This window comes from Portunus trituberculatus, chromosome 20 (assembly GCF_017591435.1).
Source record: "Portunus trituberculatus isolate SZX2019 chromosome 20, ASM1759143v1, whole genome shotgun sequence".
NCBI lineage: Eukaryota > Metazoa > Arthropoda > Malacostraca > Decapoda > Portunidae > Portunus > Portunus trituberculatus.
Genome location: NC_059274.1, coordinates 2,102,501 through 2,122,500, shown reverse-complemented (window position 1 = coordinate 2,122,500; position 20,000 = coordinate 2,102,501). Strand labels below are relative to the sequence as shown.

General features: G+C 40.8%; 2 protein-coding genes across 4 annotated transcripts in view; one reads left to right on the top strand and one right to left on the bottom strand.

The window, feature by feature from the left end:
• Positions 1-587: 587 nt before the first annotated feature.
• Positions 588-20,000, bottom strand: part of LOC123506489 (dual 3',5'-cyclic-AMP and -GMP phosphodiesterase 11A-like) — a 181,483-nt gene continuing 162,070 nt past the window's right edge. Inside the window, 16 exon segments of the mRNA XM_045258621.1 lie at positions 588-1,722; positions 1,971-2,130; positions 2,790-2,890; positions 5,803-5,893; positions 6,363-6,472; positions 7,111-7,488; positions 7,906-8,097; positions 8,273-8,323; positions 8,652-8,732; positions 9,270-9,398; positions 10,405-10,471; positions 10,976-11,043; positions 13,185-13,574; positions 16,870-17,007; positions 17,364-17,453; positions 17,956-18,120. Of these exon segments, the coding sequence (XP_045114556.1) occupies positions 2,040-2,130; positions 2,790-2,890; positions 5,803-5,893; positions 6,363-6,472; positions 7,111-7,488; positions 7,906-8,097; positions 8,273-8,323; positions 8,652-8,732; positions 9,270-9,398; positions 10,405-10,471; positions 10,976-11,043; positions 13,185-13,574; positions 16,870-17,007; positions 17,364-17,453; positions 17,956-18,120 (2,142 nt within the window). The 3' untranslated portion in view covers positions 588-1,722; positions 1,971-2,039.
• LOC123506520 lies at positions 1,162-5,064 on the top strand. Of its 3 annotated transcripts, none has more exons than XM_045258660.1 (2): positions 1,162-1,299; positions 3,852-5,061. In XM_045258660.1, the coding sequence occupies exon 2, from the start codon at positions 4,408-4,410 to the stop codon at positions 4,687-4,689; it is 282 nt and encodes a 93-aa protein (XP_045114595.1). In that variant the 5' UTR covers positions 1,162-1,299; positions 3,852-4,407; the 3' UTR covers positions 4,690-5,061. The 3 variants fall into 3 exon arrangements, with proteins under 3 accessions (XP_045114595.1, XP_045114594.1, XP_045114596.1); XM_045258659.1 differs by having other exon boundaries at positions 3,852-5,057; XM_045258661.1 differs by lacking the exon at positions 1,162-1,299 and adding an exon at positions 2,749-2,801 and having other exon boundaries at positions 3,852-5,064.

Here is a 20,000-nt window from a genome sequence, read left to right as displayed (position 1 = left end):
GCAGAAACATACTACCATTACTGCATCTTTCAAACAATACTACATATACATATATATATATATATATAAATATATATATATATATATATATATATATTTATATATATATATATATATATATATATATATATATATATATATATATATATATATATATATATATATATATATATATATATATATATATATATATATATATATATATATATATATATATATATATATATATATATATATATATATATATATATTATATTATATTACATGGACATAATTGTCAAACTCTGTATGTCAAAAATAATCTTCATAAAGACATAATATGTTGATGAAGCCACCCGAGGTAATATATTAAATAAACTATATCTTTATCCTTCTTTATCATCTGCAGCATCAGAGTGGCTGCCATGCAGTCTTGGTGGCACAAGGCATCCATCCACTCACTGCAGCCAAAGAGTCACGGGGAAACACACAAAGTAACAGCGGCGAGCTTCACCAGACTTGTACAGCTTGTACAGCACACCAAGTCACACCAGAAGGCAGCAGTCATAAGCCATAATTGAGATGAGGGGATGACTAAAACAAACATAAATCTGTTAATGGTTATGTTTGCACTAATCCAAAGAAATAAGAGCCTTGAATCTTGAGTTTATGCTTCAATGTTGATCATGACGAGTTGTCACAAGCAAACTTAAGAAATTTTTAATCTCATGTTAATAGTGACTTAGATAAGTGTTTTCTTTCTAAGCTACTTGCTTTTCGACACTGAATTTTTATCATTAACTGCCTAATCTTTTCCAGGTAAGAAATACATACACTTTAAAACTTAATCTTATCAGCTGTGTTCAGAACAGAAACTTTATATCAACTAGAATTTCCATAAATTTTGGCATAAGAGAACTTTATCATTATTTCTTGACTGAATTTCATTGGGACTGATCTTTAATATTCCTGAAAACAGAGACTAATCACACAAAGAAAAGAAATTGTGCAAATCATCAACAATGTGTACACAAACAGTCAACATTACCAACTGATATGATGGGCTGGGGTGTCAACATGGGGTATTACAACAACACTGGTTATTAAGCTAACACTGAGTTGAGCTGCACTACCGACTTCTAACACAGGTCAGATGTCGGGGAGGAACCAAGCCTGTAGTCGCCCTGTTGAGGCCACAGGGAAGGAAGGACAGAGCCGAGGCAGTGTGGGCAAGGGTGTCGGGATGAACAGCCTGATGACGTCATGGCTTTCCTCTTCACGCTGACAGTCTTTCACAACCAGTCATTAATCTTAGCTAGGGTGAGTTGTATTCATGATACTGTGTAGCTAAAGCCCACACTAATTAGTATTCCAGTACCTTCACAATACTCTCACTTAGCTATAGTTTAGATTATCTCTTGGTAAGACTTACAGGCTATCACAACCATTATATCAAACAAGTGTGCATTGTCCTGCTGGCTGCACTGACTGTCATCCATATCCAACACTGTGCACTCTTGCTGGCCTTCACTGCTTGGCTGAGTCACTGTGGCCTTACAGGAGACAACAGACTTGGTTCTTCCAGCAGCTCAACGTGGACTATCCATCAGGAACCCTTGGCTGTGGCTCCGGCAGGTCACAGGCACCATTCTCCTGTGCTGCTGCAATTTTGAACCACTTGGTCATGTTCTTCCGTGCCCCATCCCGCATTGGTGCCAGCTTCGGGATCACCTTGGCCAAACCCTGAGACCATGAAAGGAATATTAGGGAGAGCTGGACAAGAAAATGTAACTGTAGTGTATGCATGCAGGCAGGTTGTGTCATACTACCACATATGAACTTCTTTCTGAATACCATGTCACTTAGCAGACTATAATCCGACCATCAAGTTGTTCCTTATTATATAAAAGGCTCATAAGAACACATTTCAGAATCTGTCATCTGGCCTTTCTTTCCTACACAATAGCAAGCCTGAATAGCATCCTGAATACCTCAAAGAGTGGCAAGCAGATGTCCTTGATCCAGCGCATTTGCAGAAGTGGCAGTTCATGCTTCCTGTCTCAGTCCATTAGAGCTGGTGGGGTAATCTTGAGTTTGGTCTTCTCCAGGTCACCCTTATCAAAGAACTCAGAGGTCACCAGCTTAGCCACCCTGCAGGAAGACAAATCTCTTGAATCACTGACAAATGAAGACTGGCAGTGCATTGCAAATCCCTTTTATGAAAACTAAGGAGAGAGATAGTGAGATAAAGGTACTTAATATCTCTAGATTTGAAGAGAAGGACCAGGAAAGAAGACAATGACTAACAATTCAAGAACAAGGTGAGATAAGGAAAGGGATGCAATGGAAAGAGGAAAACAAAGAGATGATGAAAAAGAGGAAGGAAAGGAATGAAAAATGACTGTGAGGCAAAGCAAGAGATGAAAAAATGAAAAACAGCAGTAAGATGGTGAAAGAGATTGAGAGGAATGATAAATGACAGTGAGTGAAAGAATGGGATGAAATGGAAAAAACAACAGTGAGAAGGTGAAAAAGAGGAAAGAACAATGATAAATGAAAAGACAAAAAAAAAAAGTAAGAAGAGTAAGATGATAACTACCTATGCATAAAAATCAAATGAATGGAAAGAAGATTCAGATTATGAAAAGAAAAATGATAACAAAGAAGAAGTAAAATAAAATGAAAACTGAGGAAAAAGTATGATGAATCAGAGAAGATGAAATAATGGTGAAGGACTGAAGATGCCCAAACACGTGCCTGCATCTATACCCCTCTGAACTGTCAACACCACCACCACCACCATTACTTACTGGAGATACACGGTGAGGTCGGTAGCCAGGATAGAAGCTTTGAGGATGTTCATAACTCTTGAGTACTGCTCTGAAGGCAAGTTGCTGAAGATGTTGTGTCCCTGCAGAAGGAAGATAAGTAAGATGCTATCCCTCTCTCTAATATACATGCTGGGAGACAGGGATAGGGTAGAGTTAGTGTAGTATGGAGTATTTGAGTGAGGGGAGGTAGAGAGTAGCAGGATGCCTAGTAAATCAGAAGAAAGAACAAATACATGTTATCTAATATGAGTGGCTATATTGGATGCGAATAGCAGCTAAGCTTGAAAGAAACCTATTACCCACATCCAGTATGGCAGCATATTTGATAACATGTGTTTGTTTTTGCTGCTGACCCGCTAGGCATCCCACTGTCCTCTATCCTTCCAGCAAATTGAGTATAGTGTGTCCATACCGTAGGTCAAGTCAGGTGTAGTTGGGGAAGCTTTGCCTTTATATCGACACTTCCCTCATGTTTCAATCTTCTTACTCTGCTCCTTCCAACAAGTTCTTCTGCTGACTTTCTCTCTTTTTCCACATTTCGTGCACTATTTCCTTCTTCTCTGGTATCTTCATTTTCAAAAAGCAATTGTCCTATAATATTTTCTTCTTCTATGTTTGGCCTCTGAAATTAATGTCCTTTTCCTTATTTCCTGACATCCAAGATGCCATAATAAAAAATGCTTTAAATCCTCAAGGCTGCTGTCACAGAAGATGCAATTAGTGTCTTCATCAGTGTGTCTGTTCCAATCTTTTAAAGTGAGGTTATAAGGGAACACTTGTATTGGAAGGCAGGGACAGGTTGGTGTTAGTGTTACTTTGAGCCTTGGGGTGACTGATGTGGGAAGGAGTCACTCCTATTACAGATCAAGTTTTCCAGGATGAAGGTGTGGCACATTTGTAGTGTAGAAATGCAAAGTGACTTCAGTGAGTAGGTAGGATGAGCTTGTATGTAGAGCTAGAGAAGTGTTCTGAAGATCCAGCATGGATTGTGTCATGTAGTGTAGGCAACACTTTATCTTGACTACCTCTCCCTCTCTACAGGGCTACCTCAGCCTGGTATGGACAAATCAGTCTTTAGCAAGTGTTTAATAACTAATGAGCACTTGGCTTGACAAGATGCATTCCTCAACACTCTCTGAGCCATCCCCTGCACTCCTCCAGACACTCCAGGGAGCAGTATGCATGGGCCAAGACCATGGCTATGTGATGCAAATTGGCAACCCACTTCTTACACCTCCACCCACCAACACTAAAGTCTTCTTCAGAAAGTTGCCAGCACACTTTGATGTGACAGACAAGCTTGGGCAGGAAGCCATTCGGTTTGAGTTCTGTGATGTGCCATTCAACAAGCTGCCAGGTGAGACAGGCCGGCTCGTTGCAAAACGAGTCCGTCGCACTGCTCGACACACTGGTGTGGCCACTGCCAGGGTGCGATTGATAATGCTAGTGCTGCACAGCACACGCCAGCAGGAGCGTTAGGAGAGGCGAGCACTGAAAAGTCTTGGGGCGAAGGTGGAGGTGTTCCTGCATCAGTTTTTTTGTGAGGGTGAACCAACCACACCATCTACCAAGGTGTGAGCTACTGAGGAACCAAGCAATGCTGCAACGCTTCCAAGACCGCTACGGGTCAGCAGCCAACCTTCCCAAGATTAGCAGTGAGGACTTTGTGTGTCGCTACTTGGGTGCCGTGCCTGGTGACATCCTACTGTCCACCGCTGCCTTCGGGGAGATGCGCTCCTGGCGTCTGGTGGTGCCGCCCCTCCGCTCTCATGACATCTATACAGAGGAGCTGGAGCAACGTGTGAGGCAGCAACGCAACTCCACTGCTGCATTCATGACCTACCTCAGGACCATCACTGAGGACCCTGACCATTACTGAAGTGGACGGCCAAGTAGTGAGGTGGCCACAATCCAAGTCTTTAGTAATGTTGCTTTGGATTCACTCATTTCAGGCAATGTTACAATGTATGTACACTCTTCTGCATCATTTTGTGTAATACTATTCCCATAATCTTGAGTGAGTCCCTCCGTTTGATATAAAGTATACACTGCCTAAATGTTAAGTATGGAAACTTACTTATCTCTACCTATTATTGTGCTGAAATTGACACTAATGAACTCTATAAATACCCAATCCAGCATTTTTTTTTTATTGTTAGATATGTAAGCTTACTTATGTCTACTTAATCTTAATATCATGATGGAACTGTATATTACTGAACTCTTTAATACTCAACCTAGTAAACATATTTCTTCAAGTACAGGATTAGATATAAAAGAATTTCAGTCAAATAAATATAGTTATAAGCCTTTTTGAGTATTACAACCCTTACACAACAAAGTGCAGTGTTTGTGGTAATGCAGAGTCAGTAATAAGTGAGTAGCATGTAAGTATTCTTAAACACTCTAGACTCTGACTAGGATTATTTCTAATGGCCAGAGATGATCAATCAGATTCTCTTCGATAATTCTTCCTGCAGCTGATAAAGAATCAGTAACAATTCCATTGCCTGTATTGCAACAGCTGTCTTGGGAAGTCCTGCTGTTCTCACACTCCTTTATATACTTATGACTTTTTATCATTAGACACAATAAGAAGTGGGGCAGAAAGAGTCATGGCTCATAACAACATAAATCATGAAAACATCCTTGAAAACTTCAATAACTCTGACGAAAGCTTTTTTTCAATTACTGAGGCAAGATGTTGAAATGCTTAACCCTTGTTTTAGTCACCATTTGCTGACCTTCCTACCACTGGTAAAACTGTTTGGAATGAGACATAGAAGAGGAAAATGAAGAAAAAAAGATTAATTTAATCTTTTTACAAAGCAGAGATTTTTATGAGAGTCTAGCACAAGAAAGAGTCCAAAGAGCTATAGGTACTAAAGAGGAAAATTTTTTCAAAGAGTGAAATGTTTAAGGATATGCTACAGTCACTCTGCATCTCTCCTCCCACCACTACCCATTGCTCTTTAGTCCTTCAGTGCCTCACCTCTGAGTTGAGGATCATCACTGCATGGTTGAAGTGGTGCTGCTCCATGGTGTTCTGAGTGCCGTACAGCAATGCCAGAGCCGAGCCCGTCCTGGGGAGGGAGAGACAAGAGAAATTTGGAGGATAAGAACATAAACTTATGTTTTTATCTTCCACATTGTTCTTGGCATAAATACTGCAGGAACTCCCATGCATGGGCCAGATGGCCTCTTGTAACTTTCCTCTTTGTGTGTTCTAGAACACACAAAGAGGAAAGTTACAAGAAGTCATCAGACCTACACATGGGAGTCCCTGTGGTACTTATGCCAAGAGCAATAAAGTAAAGTATGCATACAGATAGGAAATAATTCATAATTTTAAAAGTAAGACAACAGGAGTCAAAATGATGCAGACTTTGAGTTGTATAAGGAGATAGGAAAGGATTACTTATTTAAAAATAAGATAACTGAAGTCAAAATAGTGTATAGATTTTGAATTATACATAGAGATAAGGAGAAAAGAAACTACCGGACTTGAAACTAAGACAACTGGAGCCAGAGTGTTGTGAAGAGATGACTTACTTCTCCTGAAATGAGTTATTGGTGCCACGGTGATCCAGGTCATGACACAGACACCCAACAAACATCGCCAGACACTCCACTTCCTCAAAGCTGGACATCACATTGCACGTCTGTCAGAAGAACAACAAGCTAGAGAGACTGAAGCAGGAAGAGAAGGATAAAGATGGTGAGATAATAGAAAGGGGAAGGAGGCAAGAGAAATGAAGATGAAGTGGAAATGTTAGTTGTGAAGAGACGCAGGGAAGGGGAAGAGGCAAGGAGGAAATGAAGATGAGAACTGAATGGGTAAACTGTGAAGAAATACAGAAAGATGAAGAGGGAAGGAGAAAATGAAGATAGAAGTAGATAGGTAAACTGTGAGGAGAGACAGGGAAGGAAAAGAGACCAGGAATAAATAAAGCTGGAAAAGAAAAGGTAAGCTATGAAGAAACTAAAGAAAAGGGAAGTAGCAAGATAAAATATGAGTTCACTATTAAAAATCTCCAACCCAAGTAGTTGTTATGTTTTCAATCTCCCCAAGATGACTTAAACACAGCTCCAAACAGCTTCTCATATGTTTGGGTGTTGAGTATAGCTGGTAATTAATGAGCTATATAACTACCACTAAGCACCATTCGCTCATTCACTCCTTGATATCCTCCCTCACCAACACAACAGAAACACAACACCACCCTCTCTTATGTTTTGCTGTCTATAATTCTTGGCCAAAAGACACCCAGGTAATTGTAGCCTCAATCTTAAAAGTCACCTTCATGATGGCAAACATGTTGTGGGCGACACGGAAGGCATGTCTTCAGTTGTGGTAGGTGACATTCCGATAGTTCCTCTTGACAGTGATGAGACAGCGCAGCAGAGTCTGTGGGGGAAGGTGTGGGGTGAGGGTAAGATGTAAGGACGATATCACTGAAAAATCACAGACCAATAATGTGACTACCTCTCCCCTCCATGTCTCACCAAACACAGGGATAGGCACTGGTGAAGTACAATACACAAAAGATGAAAACATGTCTCCTGTAAAATAATAATGGATATCCTTCAAACACAATTTCAGACTATTTGGGAGAGGTGTAGGCTGGTGAAATGTACAGAAGATAAAAGTATGTCTCCTGTAAGTTAATGAAGGAAATATTCAAGCCACAATTTCAACAGAGTATTTTCTAAGCTCTCAGTACTGCAACATCATCTTGAAAACTAGTCTCTTATTCCCTTGACTATCCAGTGCTTATAAAAGAAGTTCCTCATCAAAGGATAAAGACACAAAACTAATGTAGTCAATCAATTTTACAGGAAAAATTTAGGAGACAAAGAGAAAACTGAGCCTCAATCATGGGTTAATTTACTTCTTACACAGTTGTTCTTCCCTCTCACAGTATGCATTTCAGGAACATGCTTATTGCTCATACAAAGACACTGATAATCTGAATACCATGTTAATAAAAGAAGACATATATACACACATCATTAAGCAAGTTTACTTCAAATCCTGCACACCAAAACTAAGTACATACGTTCAAATAATTATGACTAGGTAATCCCTCCCTACCCAATCCCTTGTCTGAACCTTCCCTTTCTCTTGACTTCCACTGAACTTGTACTCAGTTTTAAACTTGGAGGTCAGTCTGAGGTCAGTGAACATCCTGACGGCAGCAAGTACCATCTGGTCCTGAGTCAGCGAGAAGTCATCGAAGGTCAAGGAGCCGAGATTCCACTTGCTGGCGTCTGGAATGACCTCACGCTGCAGAGAGAAGGAATGAGTGAGGAAGTCAATGAGTAAGTTAATGGGATGAAGAAGTGTAGCAGTACAAGACCAAATAAGTTAAGATGCAAGGATGTAGGAATAATAAGAGGGAGAGAAAGATGTATGAATAACAACATAAACTGAAAGAATAATAAAAGCAAAGGAATCTTACCTGAAGACAAACCACCTCATCACCAGAAGCTGTGGCATGATATGACAACACCTGCAGGTAGAAAGAAGGCACAATATATTAACTATACATGAAAAAAAAATTACAATAAGTCAAAGCAATGATAAAAATTAGCAATGATAAAAAGTAAAAACTAAGAAAAATGAAGTACGTACATAAAAGAAATATATTTAGGTCACATACAATATTATACCTATTACAGAATATCACTGTACATACTAATGAATCTGTTTTGATGTAATAGTAATAGTAGTAATAGTAGTACAAGTAGAAGTAGAAGTAGAAGTAAAAGTAGTAGTAGTAGTAACACATGGTAGCAGCATCAACATGTATTCAAGTGCTCCCTCAGCTCAATGGCCACCTTCTGCCTGGCCATGGCTTTCTCCAGTTCATTGTACATGAGTGTGTTGTTGATGCCTAAGCCACAGAAGATGGTGAAGGCCTGCAGGAGAAAGAATGATGAGAACACTTTATCTACACATAAGCTCACCTACATAAAGTAACAGGACCCTCTAGAAACCATGGCCCTTAATTTAGGAACAAATATACCTTCAATCACTATTTCATGTGCCCATTTATCACCTTCATATTCATTTTTCATTCATGTGTGTATTTTCATTACTAATTCAAAGTCTCATTATGCAAGGCTAGGAGTATTGTGTACAATATACTGTGCTGGAGTCGTGCTGTAAATGTAGATATCCAGCAGTAATATGTTAAATTTCTGGGGGTGTAGTACAGTGGTCCATGAGACTGATCTCTTTCCACCAGGGGATGACAAGGCTAAGAGTGTGAATGAGTGTGTGGAGCTTTCTCTGAGACACACTATGGTGGACTGCTGTCATGGTGTTTTTTATACATATGAGAGGAGGATTGGCCAAGGGCAACAAAAATATAAAGAGAAAAAAAGGTCCACTCAATTGGCAGTCATCTGATCGAGCCGACAGTACAGATAGATAGATTGTTCATTCAGGCTCACCTCAAAAAGCTGCTCATCATTCTCATCGAAGGGCTGCCCATTCAGTTTGTTGATGATCTTGGCAACACAGAGGAAAGCAGTCATGGGTGTGAGAAGACAGATGAGGCAAATGATAAATAAGAAATGTAACTCAAACAAACCAAATAAATACGATATGCTGGCTGACTATGTACTAACACACTATTAACTATCATACATGTACAGCTGAGGATAAATTACTACTAGATTTTCCTACTTATTATTCAAGAGATCTAGCCAGGAAACAAAAATGCCATTGGAGTCGTCACTTTTAAAAAGAAAATTGTTCATCTTCTTAACCTCTACAGTACTGGAATGCATTTTTACCACGAGTTTTGGGTACAATGTGATGATTTTATTTACATCAAGAAGAGTCTATGCACGTCAGAAGATTAATGGTCACGGTCTTCACTATTTTAATCCCCACATGAATTTCTGAAGGTGTATAAGATCACAAAATAGTAAGCAGAATAACTATGAAAATGTGTCATGGTACTGAAAGGGTTAAATACACAGAATTAACCATTTTGTATCATAAATCACAGGAAACTAAAAAAGTGAGTTCAGTAGAAGAGGATAGGCTCATTTCATGCCAGATTAATTCCTTCCTTCTAATTCCTTTTCTTCTCTACCACAATTTCCTCTTTCCTGTTTCCTTTATGACTTCTTTCCTTCTCTCAATCCCAGAAATTACACTTATTCTATTCTCCTTTTCTCCTTATCTTCTCTCAGATTCATCCTTTTCTCCCTTAATATTTCCCTTCACCCCTTTATACCTCTCTTATTCTATCTCCCTCCACAAACCCCAGTATTCACACTTATCTCATATTTCCTTTTCTCATTTTTATTTCACATTATTCATTTCTTCTTCACCCTTTCCTTTAATTCCTACACACTTTTCATAAACCCTCTTCCTTCACCAATCCCATTCATACCTATCTTATTCTCCCTTTTCTTCCCCACATTCCCCTATCCTTCAGCAATTCCAACCTACCACCACACTCACCAATAATCTGGAAGTTTCTATTCCTTATGGGCATAGCTGGCATAGACCGGACATTGCCAGCACTGCCCTTCTCCACCTCCAGACACTCAGCAATGTTTAGGTTCTCCCTGTCGAGGCAACTTGTTCAGCCAGGTGCAGGAGGTGCTTGGCCATCTCACTCGATCCCACCTGCTTGGCACTGGACGGCAAAGAGCAGGTAAGAAATAAAAAGCATGAGAAAAGGGAAGCTGTAAGAGGCCACCAAACCTACTTACATGTTGCAATTCCTTACCTATCATTTATCATCACCAGTTTGCATTATCATTTTCATTTTGAATTATAACCACCACTATCACTATCACCATCACTATATAGCACCACCATCTCCACTACTTATCACCTTCATGCTCTCATTTTCATAACCTTCATACCCTTTCCCTGGTAAACTCTGGAACTCCCTACCTGCTTCTGTATTTCCATCTTGACTTGAATTCATTGAAGAGGAAGTTTCAAGACATTTATCCCTTACTTTTGGCTAACCCTCTCAAACCTGCACAGGAACTGGCAACTAAGTGGGCCTTTTTTGTTTCCCTTTCTGTTGCCCTCTGCCAGTTTTACCTCTCTTACATAAAAAAAACACTCACACCTATCACCACCACCACCATTACCATCACCAGTCATCACCACACACATCACCACTTACTTATCAGTGCCTGGGCCAGTCACAGGACAGTTTAGCTCGAATATCTTGGAAAACTTGACATTCTGCTTCTGTGGGACAAGAACCAGAACAATATATAGGTAAATTAGAAAGTAGGGAATTGAATACACATGGAAAGTATATTGCTTAATTTTTCTTTCTCTTATATTTTTGGCATGAGTTTATTTTAGAAAGCTGCAAATATACTGACTAATTCAAGAGAGAGAGAGAGAGAGAGAGAGAGAGAGAGAGAGAGAGAGAGAGAGAGAGAAAACAAAAAAAGAATGGGAGAAGAGGAGAGGTACTGATCAGGGTATGTGAAGGAAGGGAAGGGGAGGAGGGACACAGAGACATGGGAAGGTGGCAGTGGTGGATAGGTGGATAGCTGGAGGGTTCAGAAACATTCAGTCCATGCTGTAACGGTAAGCATCGCCACAACAACAGCATACATGGATCAGCATATGACTTCAAGCACTGGCAGGCATGTTACTAATATTAGATGCACTGTTACACTATTAGATGCAAAGGATATCAGCATAACATTAAAGAAACAAGGGAAAACACAGCGCATGTATTCTCTAACATACAAGTTGATGATGAAATGAAACAAACATGTACACAGATTATTGAAAATAGCCTAACATGGTATAAGTATGAGTGATGAAAATGGGAAAACTGTCTGTATGTATGCATGTATCAATTTTTTTTTTTTTTTTTTTTTACCTCAAGATTAACACTTTTCTCTACTGTCATAATAGTTCGCCAGTTTTCATTCATTTTCATCACATATTTTTTATACCACGTTAGAGTTTTCCCAATGTTAGCAGGGCACATTCCCATTCTCATTCCCTTCTCATTCCACATAGACATACCGTACTACACCAATAATTTGTGGTGACCCTTGCACATATCCATTTTCTCTTTACATTCACAGGCCAAGTTCAAGCAAGTAAAATTTTCTCATTGACCGACAACTTGACAAGACAAACACACAGATACGTACCTGAACCATTGGAGGACATAGCACCACAGCACCACAGCCACACACAAGAACAAGAGCAGACAGGCTTAGAACAGTATGGCAAAACATTGGAGAGAGAGAGAGAGAGAGAGAGAGAGAGAGAGAGAGAGAGAGAGAGAGAGAGAGAGAGAGAGAGAGAGAGAGAGAGAGAGAGAGAGAGAGAGAGAGAGAGAGAGAGAGAGAGAGAGAGACACTGGACACAAGCTCACACCTTCCTCGAAAGCCACACAAGGACAGGGACATTTTTGTTACATGGTTAAGCTTCTGAGATTAGATTAAGTTAGTTCTGGTCTAGGAAGCATCCTCAGCACTGCAAGGATACAAAATATTATGAGTCGTGTGAATGACTGAGCAAAAACCAAACAACTAAGAAAGAGAACAACTAGAATAACACAAAATAAAAAAGAATATGAACAACAATGAAAGAAAAAAAAACAAAAAACAACAAAAATACACCAAAACACACCATTACTATAGAAGTAAAACACTAAAATAACAAATATTCTGGGAAATGTACCTAGACACTTATTAATGTTGGGAAATGGAGATACAATAAAGTGAGAGGGAGAAAATACCCTTGTGAATGAAGAAGGAGCAGAGGAAGGTGAAGGAGGAAAGTGGGGAGAAAGGATACACTATAGCAAGCACAAGGCCCCCATCCACCTCAAAATACATTACTCTGGAAACCACTAACACATGATACACCTCTAAATCTGACAAGCAGTGATGATAGTTACTGTGCTGGTGACATGATGTGCAGAAAGGCAAGAAGCTAACATGATAAGGTTCTTTTATATTTATTGATGAGTTATAACTTTTTTTAGTTTCTAGTTTCTATAGCACCTGAACTGCTTCTATGCATGAACATTTAGACTGAGGCTAGTGGATGGAAGCTCCTGTTTGCCTGTTGAGGTCAGGTCAGGAGAGATCAGGTTAGATTAGGTCAACAGTGTAGATAACATTGGGAAATCTTTGAGTAAAGGTGGCCTTCCTCTCCTCCCTCCCACACTAGGCCTGCAGGAGAGGGCAGGTGAGGTCAGGTTAGGTCAACAGAGTACTTAACGTAAAGAAATCTTGAGTTGAAAAGGTGGACTGACCCTCCCCTCCCCAATCACCCATGCATGACACTCCGCCCCCTGCCCTCCCTGTCCCGCCCCTCGCCGCGACCCGCAAGACTGGTGGCCGCGTCACCTTGCCTGCTGACGAAGGTTCCAGCAGCCCTGCCGTAGCCTGGAGGCCCCCTGTTAGCACGCTCTTGGCATCATTTGGCACTTTGGATGGAAGAGGCGGTTGTGGCGGCACCAACAGCGGGGGCGGCGCCGGCGGTTGCAACAGAAGTAGTGGCGGTGGTGATAGCGGTGGAGATGGTGATGGCAGTTGGGTCCTAGTGTCTTTGGGTCTGCTGGCGCGTGTAGAGACTTGGGTGGTGATCTTGTTGACCGTGGCGTAGGAGGGGGAAAGGGTGGTGTCCGCCTCACGCCTCACCACCACCCATCCCGGGCCTTCCTCTCCTGTCTCACTCCTTGTTCCTCTCACTCCTCCTCCTCCTGTTCCTCCTACTACTCCTGGATGCTCTCCCTCCTGCCAGGTATACAGTCACAACGTCTTACCTGTGGTGCACGTGTGTGTGTGTGTGTGTGTGTGTGTGTACTGTATGTGTGAAGTGTGATATGTGTACGTAAGGAAAAACATACATGTGCACTATTTTGATATGAAGTGCACCAAAAGTTTGTGCTTCATCACCCAGTAGACTTTCTCAACTGCTACTAATCTACTACTACTACTACTACTACTACTACCGCAAATACTTTCACTATTACTAAAAACTACTATTATTACTGACAGTATCAACTACTACTACTACTACTGCTACTACTACTGCTACCATCATCAAATCTATCACATTCATAAATGTAAAAGCTTACTGCACCAACTCTTACACATTCAACTTGTGGTGAGAGGAGCATTCATCACACATGCTAAAGTGGCAACAGTGATGACAGTGGTAGTGAAGTGGGTGGGGGAGGGAGGAGAGAAACTCGATGGGGGAATGGAGCTTGTGGGAAGAAATTCACTGGGGATGCAATGTGGAGGGATAAAGAGGGAGGGAATTAACATGCTGGGGAAAAAATGAGTGGGATTGAGACACGTATCATTAATTTACACCCTGACCCTCCCCCCCTCCCCCCACGAAGGAGAGCTGCAATATTCATGAGGGTTTCTGACCAAGGGAGAGGGGATGGGAGAGTGGCAGGTGAGGTAAAGTGATTAACGTGGGAGAGTATTCCCTCGTGAGACACCTGCTGGCTTCTGTTAATTGTTCCTTGACTACCTGACTATTCAATGTGTGACGCTTCCTTCCTTCCTTCCTTCCTTCAAGCGAGAACATTTTCTTTCATTGCTTGTCTAAAATTATGAGGTGGCAAGGTGTACTATGATCTCATTTGTACTCACTAGAATTCTTTTTCTTTTTTTTCTCCTTTTCCATACAAGTTCTTTTTATCTTTTAATTCTACTTTTCTCGTTTGCTTCCTTTCTGAACGTTCTTTTCATTTTTTCTCTCTCTCTTTTTAAATCACCAAACACGCAGTTCTTTTATTCTTCTTATTATTATTATTATAACTTTCTTATTACACTTTATATTATGATGTAAATTTTCGGGTTGTCATTATTAATAATTTTTACTGAACGTTCAACTTCAAATATAAACAAAATCAGTTATTCTGTTGCGTAATAAAAAAAAATGCTCCTTTTCTTTTATATTCTTCTATTCAATCTTTTCCATAGAGGTCGTGAGAAAATAAAATGTTGAGAAAGTAAACATAAGCCTGTATACTGAAACACATTGCTCTCACCACGATTATTTCCAAAGGCCACAGAGATGACCATTACGGCTCTAAGACTGTTTCTCCTACCATAGAATTGTTAAAACCTTTGTTAATCTTCCACTAGAACAGTAAAGACACCCTTAAAAACCAGTGTAACTTTAATTAGAGCTTTCTGAAATAGTGGAGAGGTGTTTCAGAAAATAATACTTAATCTAGCGAAGTGTTTAACGTATTCTTGCATCAGCACACAAAAGAGACACGAATTAATGTCTTGAATTGCAAAACACGAGTTGTTGCAAGCGAACAAAAGAGATTATGTGAGTTACGAGAGAGAGAGAGAGAGAGAGAGAGAGAGAGAGAGAGAGAGAGAGAGAGCATGGCAGTAAAATCATCGCGGAATTCCTGCGTTTTATGATTTCCTGTCATATTTCACTCGTGTTTATTGTCATCTGACGTCCGTGGGTTTTTTTGCTTTGTTTGGTTTTTCTCTCTCTCTCTCTCTCTCTCTCTCTCTCTCTCTCTCTCTCTCTCTACACGAGAAAAATAAATAAATAAATGAAACGTCTCTCTATATTACGAAAATAAATGTACAGCTCTTGAATATCACAATTATGATTTATCGATGTAATTCTCAGATACACACGGTCACATTTTACCATTATTATTATTATCATTATTATTATTATTATTATTATTATTATTATTATTATTATTATTATTATTGCCAGTGTTATTATTCGTTTTCCTCTTCTCATTATTATCGATGTAATACGATCATCATATTCTGCTTCTTTCCCTCTCTTTCCCCTCTCATCACCCCTATTTCCCCTCCTTTCTATCTTATTCCCCTTTTATTACATTTATCCCGTTTTTTCCTCCCACCTCCTCTTTCCATTTATCCTTCTCCCTCTTCCCCTCCATTTATCTCTCTTCCCCTTTCCGCGCTTCCTCATTCTATTTCCTCTCACTACGACTGTTCCCTCTATCCCCCGCTCCCAGTTCTCTCTCTCTCTCTCTCTCTCTCTCTCTCTCTCTCGGCCACCCATCACTACACACATACAATTTCAAAAACTTATCCCAACATTCGCTGCCTGCCTCTCAAACTTCCTTCCTCTCTTGGTTTGAGTAGGAGATGTACCCGTGGGTTATATAAGGATTCTCTCTCTCTCTCTCTCTCTCTCTCTCTCTCTCTCTCTCTCGCTCTCTCTCTCTCTCTCTCCAATCTGCATCGCGTCTGTCTCACTTTCCCTCTTCGTCTTCCCTCATTCTTCCCCTCAGTTCTACTTCACAGTTTTATCCTGACTTACATCTTCCTCTTTCGCTCCCTCACTTATTTTTCCTCCGATCTTCCCTTCCTTCCTTCCTTCCTTCTCTCCTTTTGAACGCGTTTCTCTCCTTTATTTCCTTCATTCTTGTCTTCTCTTGTCTTTCCTCTCTTCGCATCCTTCTTTTCCTCCCTGTTCTTTTACTTTCATCTTTTTTTTCATTCTCTTTCTCCTTTCCTCAGTCTCTACCAACTTTTCTTCCTTCTCCCTATTTTCTCTTTCTTACTCTCTCCTCCTGGTTTCGATTCATACTAAGATTATCCTTTCCCTTCTCCCTTCTTAGCTCATTCCCCTCCCCTTTCTCCCTTAGCCTGCTCCCCTCTCAGTTACCTCTCATAGCCCAACCTCTACTTCACCTCAGTCACCCTTCAGTCACCCAATCTCGCTCCCTTACCTCCCTGATGCTTTTCTAAGTCTCTATCTTAACTTCCCTTCTCTCCAAATCTTCCTGATCACACTCTCTTCTGCTTCATTTCCTAGCCGCTATTCCCTATCATCCTCCTTCTTCTTTGCATCCTACACATCATCTTTCATCCCTCCCAATTCCCTATCCATCCCTATCACCTTCTTTCCTCTTCCTATTCTTCTATTCCTACCCTCACCAATACTCCTCTTCCCCCCATCCTTCACGTCTACCCCCTATCGTTCTTCACGGCTCTTTCCTTCAGTTAGTCCTCCCTTCACCCCTTCTACCCCAGCAAAGCCTCACACATTATGCCTCACCTCAGAGCCGTCCTCCAGGAGCATCACAGCAGCACGCTCACACTTCAGGAGACGCTGTGCCCTTTGCAATGTCTTCAGTACCACGTTCTCTAGTGATGTCTGCTCCTCAAATAGATCGTGCACCACCTCCAGGAGTTTCTGACGGTAGGAGCGGGGATGAGTGAGTGCCTACTGCAGAAGACGCTGAAGAGAAGTAGTGGTGATATGTAGGAGAGAGATAGATAGGTAGATAGATAGAGAGATAGATAAATAGATAGATAGACAGATAAATAGACAGAGAGAGAGAGAGAGAGAGAGAGAGAGAGAGAGAGAGAGAGAGAGAGAGAGAGAGAGAGAGAGAGAGAGAGAGAGAGAGAGAGAGAGAGACCAAGGCCCACTAAAGTTCCAGAAAGTAACAGTCCCCCATACCAAAGTCGACGAAAGATTATAAACCAAACAACAGAAAATGGAGAGTGAGAACCATGTAAAAAACACAAAAGGGAAAAAAAACTTACTCTGTTCCTCTCGTACTCTGCCTGGGAAGTCTCCATGAGCTGTGCGTTTGTGATAGCAATGCCCACGAACTGAAGGTACGTCTGGAACATCTGAGGGGAAAAAGTGAGAGTAGGAAGTGAGGGGAAAGGAGAGGGGAAGGTAAAGGGAAGCTAGTTTGAGCAGTTTGTGAGGTGATTTTTGGTTTTGTGATTCTCTCTCTCTCTCTCTCTCTCTCTCTCTCTCTCTCTCTCTCTCTCTCTCTCTCAGCCAATTAATTTGCTATGATTAAAGTTAATAAAACTCCCTCCCGCACTCATATTCTCTCTCTCTCTCTCTCTCTCTCTCTCTCTCTCTCTCTCTCTCTCTCTCTCCCGTCCTCCAGTAGAATCACAAAACTACCTTTAAATATACCTCTTTATCTTCCTGTCAACCAATCAATCAATAAATCAATCTATCTATCTATCTATCTATCTATCTATCTACTAAATTACCTGTCTACCTGCCTACCTGTCTACTCATTAACTTCACTGCACATCTATCTACTCACCTACATACATACATACATACCCATAAATCTATCCTTTAACTTAACCTAACTAACTAACTAAATACCTTCTCGTCTTTAATGCTGAAGGAGATCTGATCGAAGTCCACGTTCTTGTTCACCACCTGAGCCACCGCTATGATCTCGTTGAAGCAGTTCTTGACGGGCATGCACAGGAGCGAGTCAGTTCGGTACCCAGTGATCTTGTCCACTTCGTCGTTGTACCGTGAGTCCTGAGAGAGAGAGAGAGAGAGAGAGAGAGAGAGGTGGGGAGTTAGCATCAGTTTCCATCGATCACTTTTCACTTCATCTTTGTATCTTGGGTACTGAGAGAGAGAGAGAGAGAGAGAGAGAGAGAGAGAGAGAGAGAGAGAGAGAGAGAGAGAGAGAGAGAGAGAGAGAGTTTAGAAAGGCAAGGGAGGTAGATAGCTAGATGAAAGGTGAGATAAAACAGCATAGCGACAGAAGGCAGTATAGAATTTAGAAAGGCGCGAGGAAGATAGACAGCTAGGTGAAAGGTGAAATACGAGGCTATACATGTGTGGCTTGGAAGAAAAGGATAATTGACAGGTATAAGTGAAGGTCAGTGAGATGCTTTCCTCTTGTAGATTATTCAGAGGTGTTGGTGATGACAAAAGGAAGAGTAACTGAAATGAGGATGCGTGAAAGAACAGGTGAGGAAAGAGAAGGCTGGAAATTGCTCACGTAAAGCTTAACCCCTTCAGTACTGGGACGCGTTTTTACCTTGAGATTTGAGTACGATTAGACGATTTTATTGACATCAGAAAGGGTTTATGAAGGTTAGAAGATTAATGGCTAGGGTATTCACTATTTTTTCCCCCACATGAGTTTCTGAAGGTGTATAAAATCAGCAAATAGTGAAGCAGAATGAATATGAAAACGCGTCGTGATACTGAAAGGGTTAAAGTGAGAAAGATATCAAATGTAGAGCCAGAAAACTTTAGAGGATGAGAAAAAAATGTTGAGCTAGAAAAAGTGTTGTTTGATGAAGTTATGTGGAAACTGTGAAAGAAAAAGTTTGGTTAAGGTTAGTGGAGACAAGAAGTGTGTGTGTGTGTGTGTGTGTGTGTGTGTGTGTGTGTGTGTGTGTGTGTGTGTGTGTGTGTGTGTGTGTGTTCAAAGTCCACTCATCCACTCACCACACACACTACCTACATGTCTACCCATCCACCTATCCGCCAGTCTCCTTCCCATTAACCTCTCCTCCCACACTCACCCATCAACACTCACTAGCACATCCACTCTATCATCCACTGTACACTGATCTACCCATCCACAAGCACAATCACCCAGTATTCCATCCACCCATCCATTCTGTCCAACTCTCTAATACAAGAGTTAACTAGTACTCTCAATCATTCATACCTTTCTCTGGTAAACTCTGGAACTCCCTGCCTGCTTCTGTATTTCCATCTTCCTACGACTTGACTACTTTTAAACCCTTCAGTACCAGGACGTGTTTTCATATCTATTCTAGTTACTATTTGGCGATTTTACATAGCTTCAAAAACTCATATGGAGGATTAAAATAGTGAAGATTCTGGCCATTAATCTTCTGACCTCCATAGATGCTTCCTAATGTAAGTAAAATCGTCTAATCACACACAAAACTGAAGGTAAAAATGCATCCCAGTACTGAAGGGGTTAAGAAGGAGGTTTTAAGACATTTTTCCTAGATTTTTTTGGCTAACTCTCTTAATCTTTTAGGGAACTGGCAATCAAGTGGGCCTTTTTTATAGCTTCTCTTGATCCATAAAAAAAAAACATCACTCAAGCATACTCATCCACCTTACCACTTATCTATCCATCTCATCTACTCACCTATACCAAATCCACCATCCACACCTCATCCACATATCCTATCTACAGTCTCCACTCACCCAGCCACTCAATATTCCACTGACTCACCTATCTATCCACTATCTATCCGTGTGTGTGTTGGGGTGGGTATGTCTTTTGTGACGGCCAGTGTAGTGTGGGTGGATGTGCGGGTAAGTGGATGATAAATGGGTGTGTGCTCTCCCTAACAAAACTAGCGATTATATATTCATTACAGCTTGTTCCATGTCACCGAAAGAGCAAAAGGATCTTA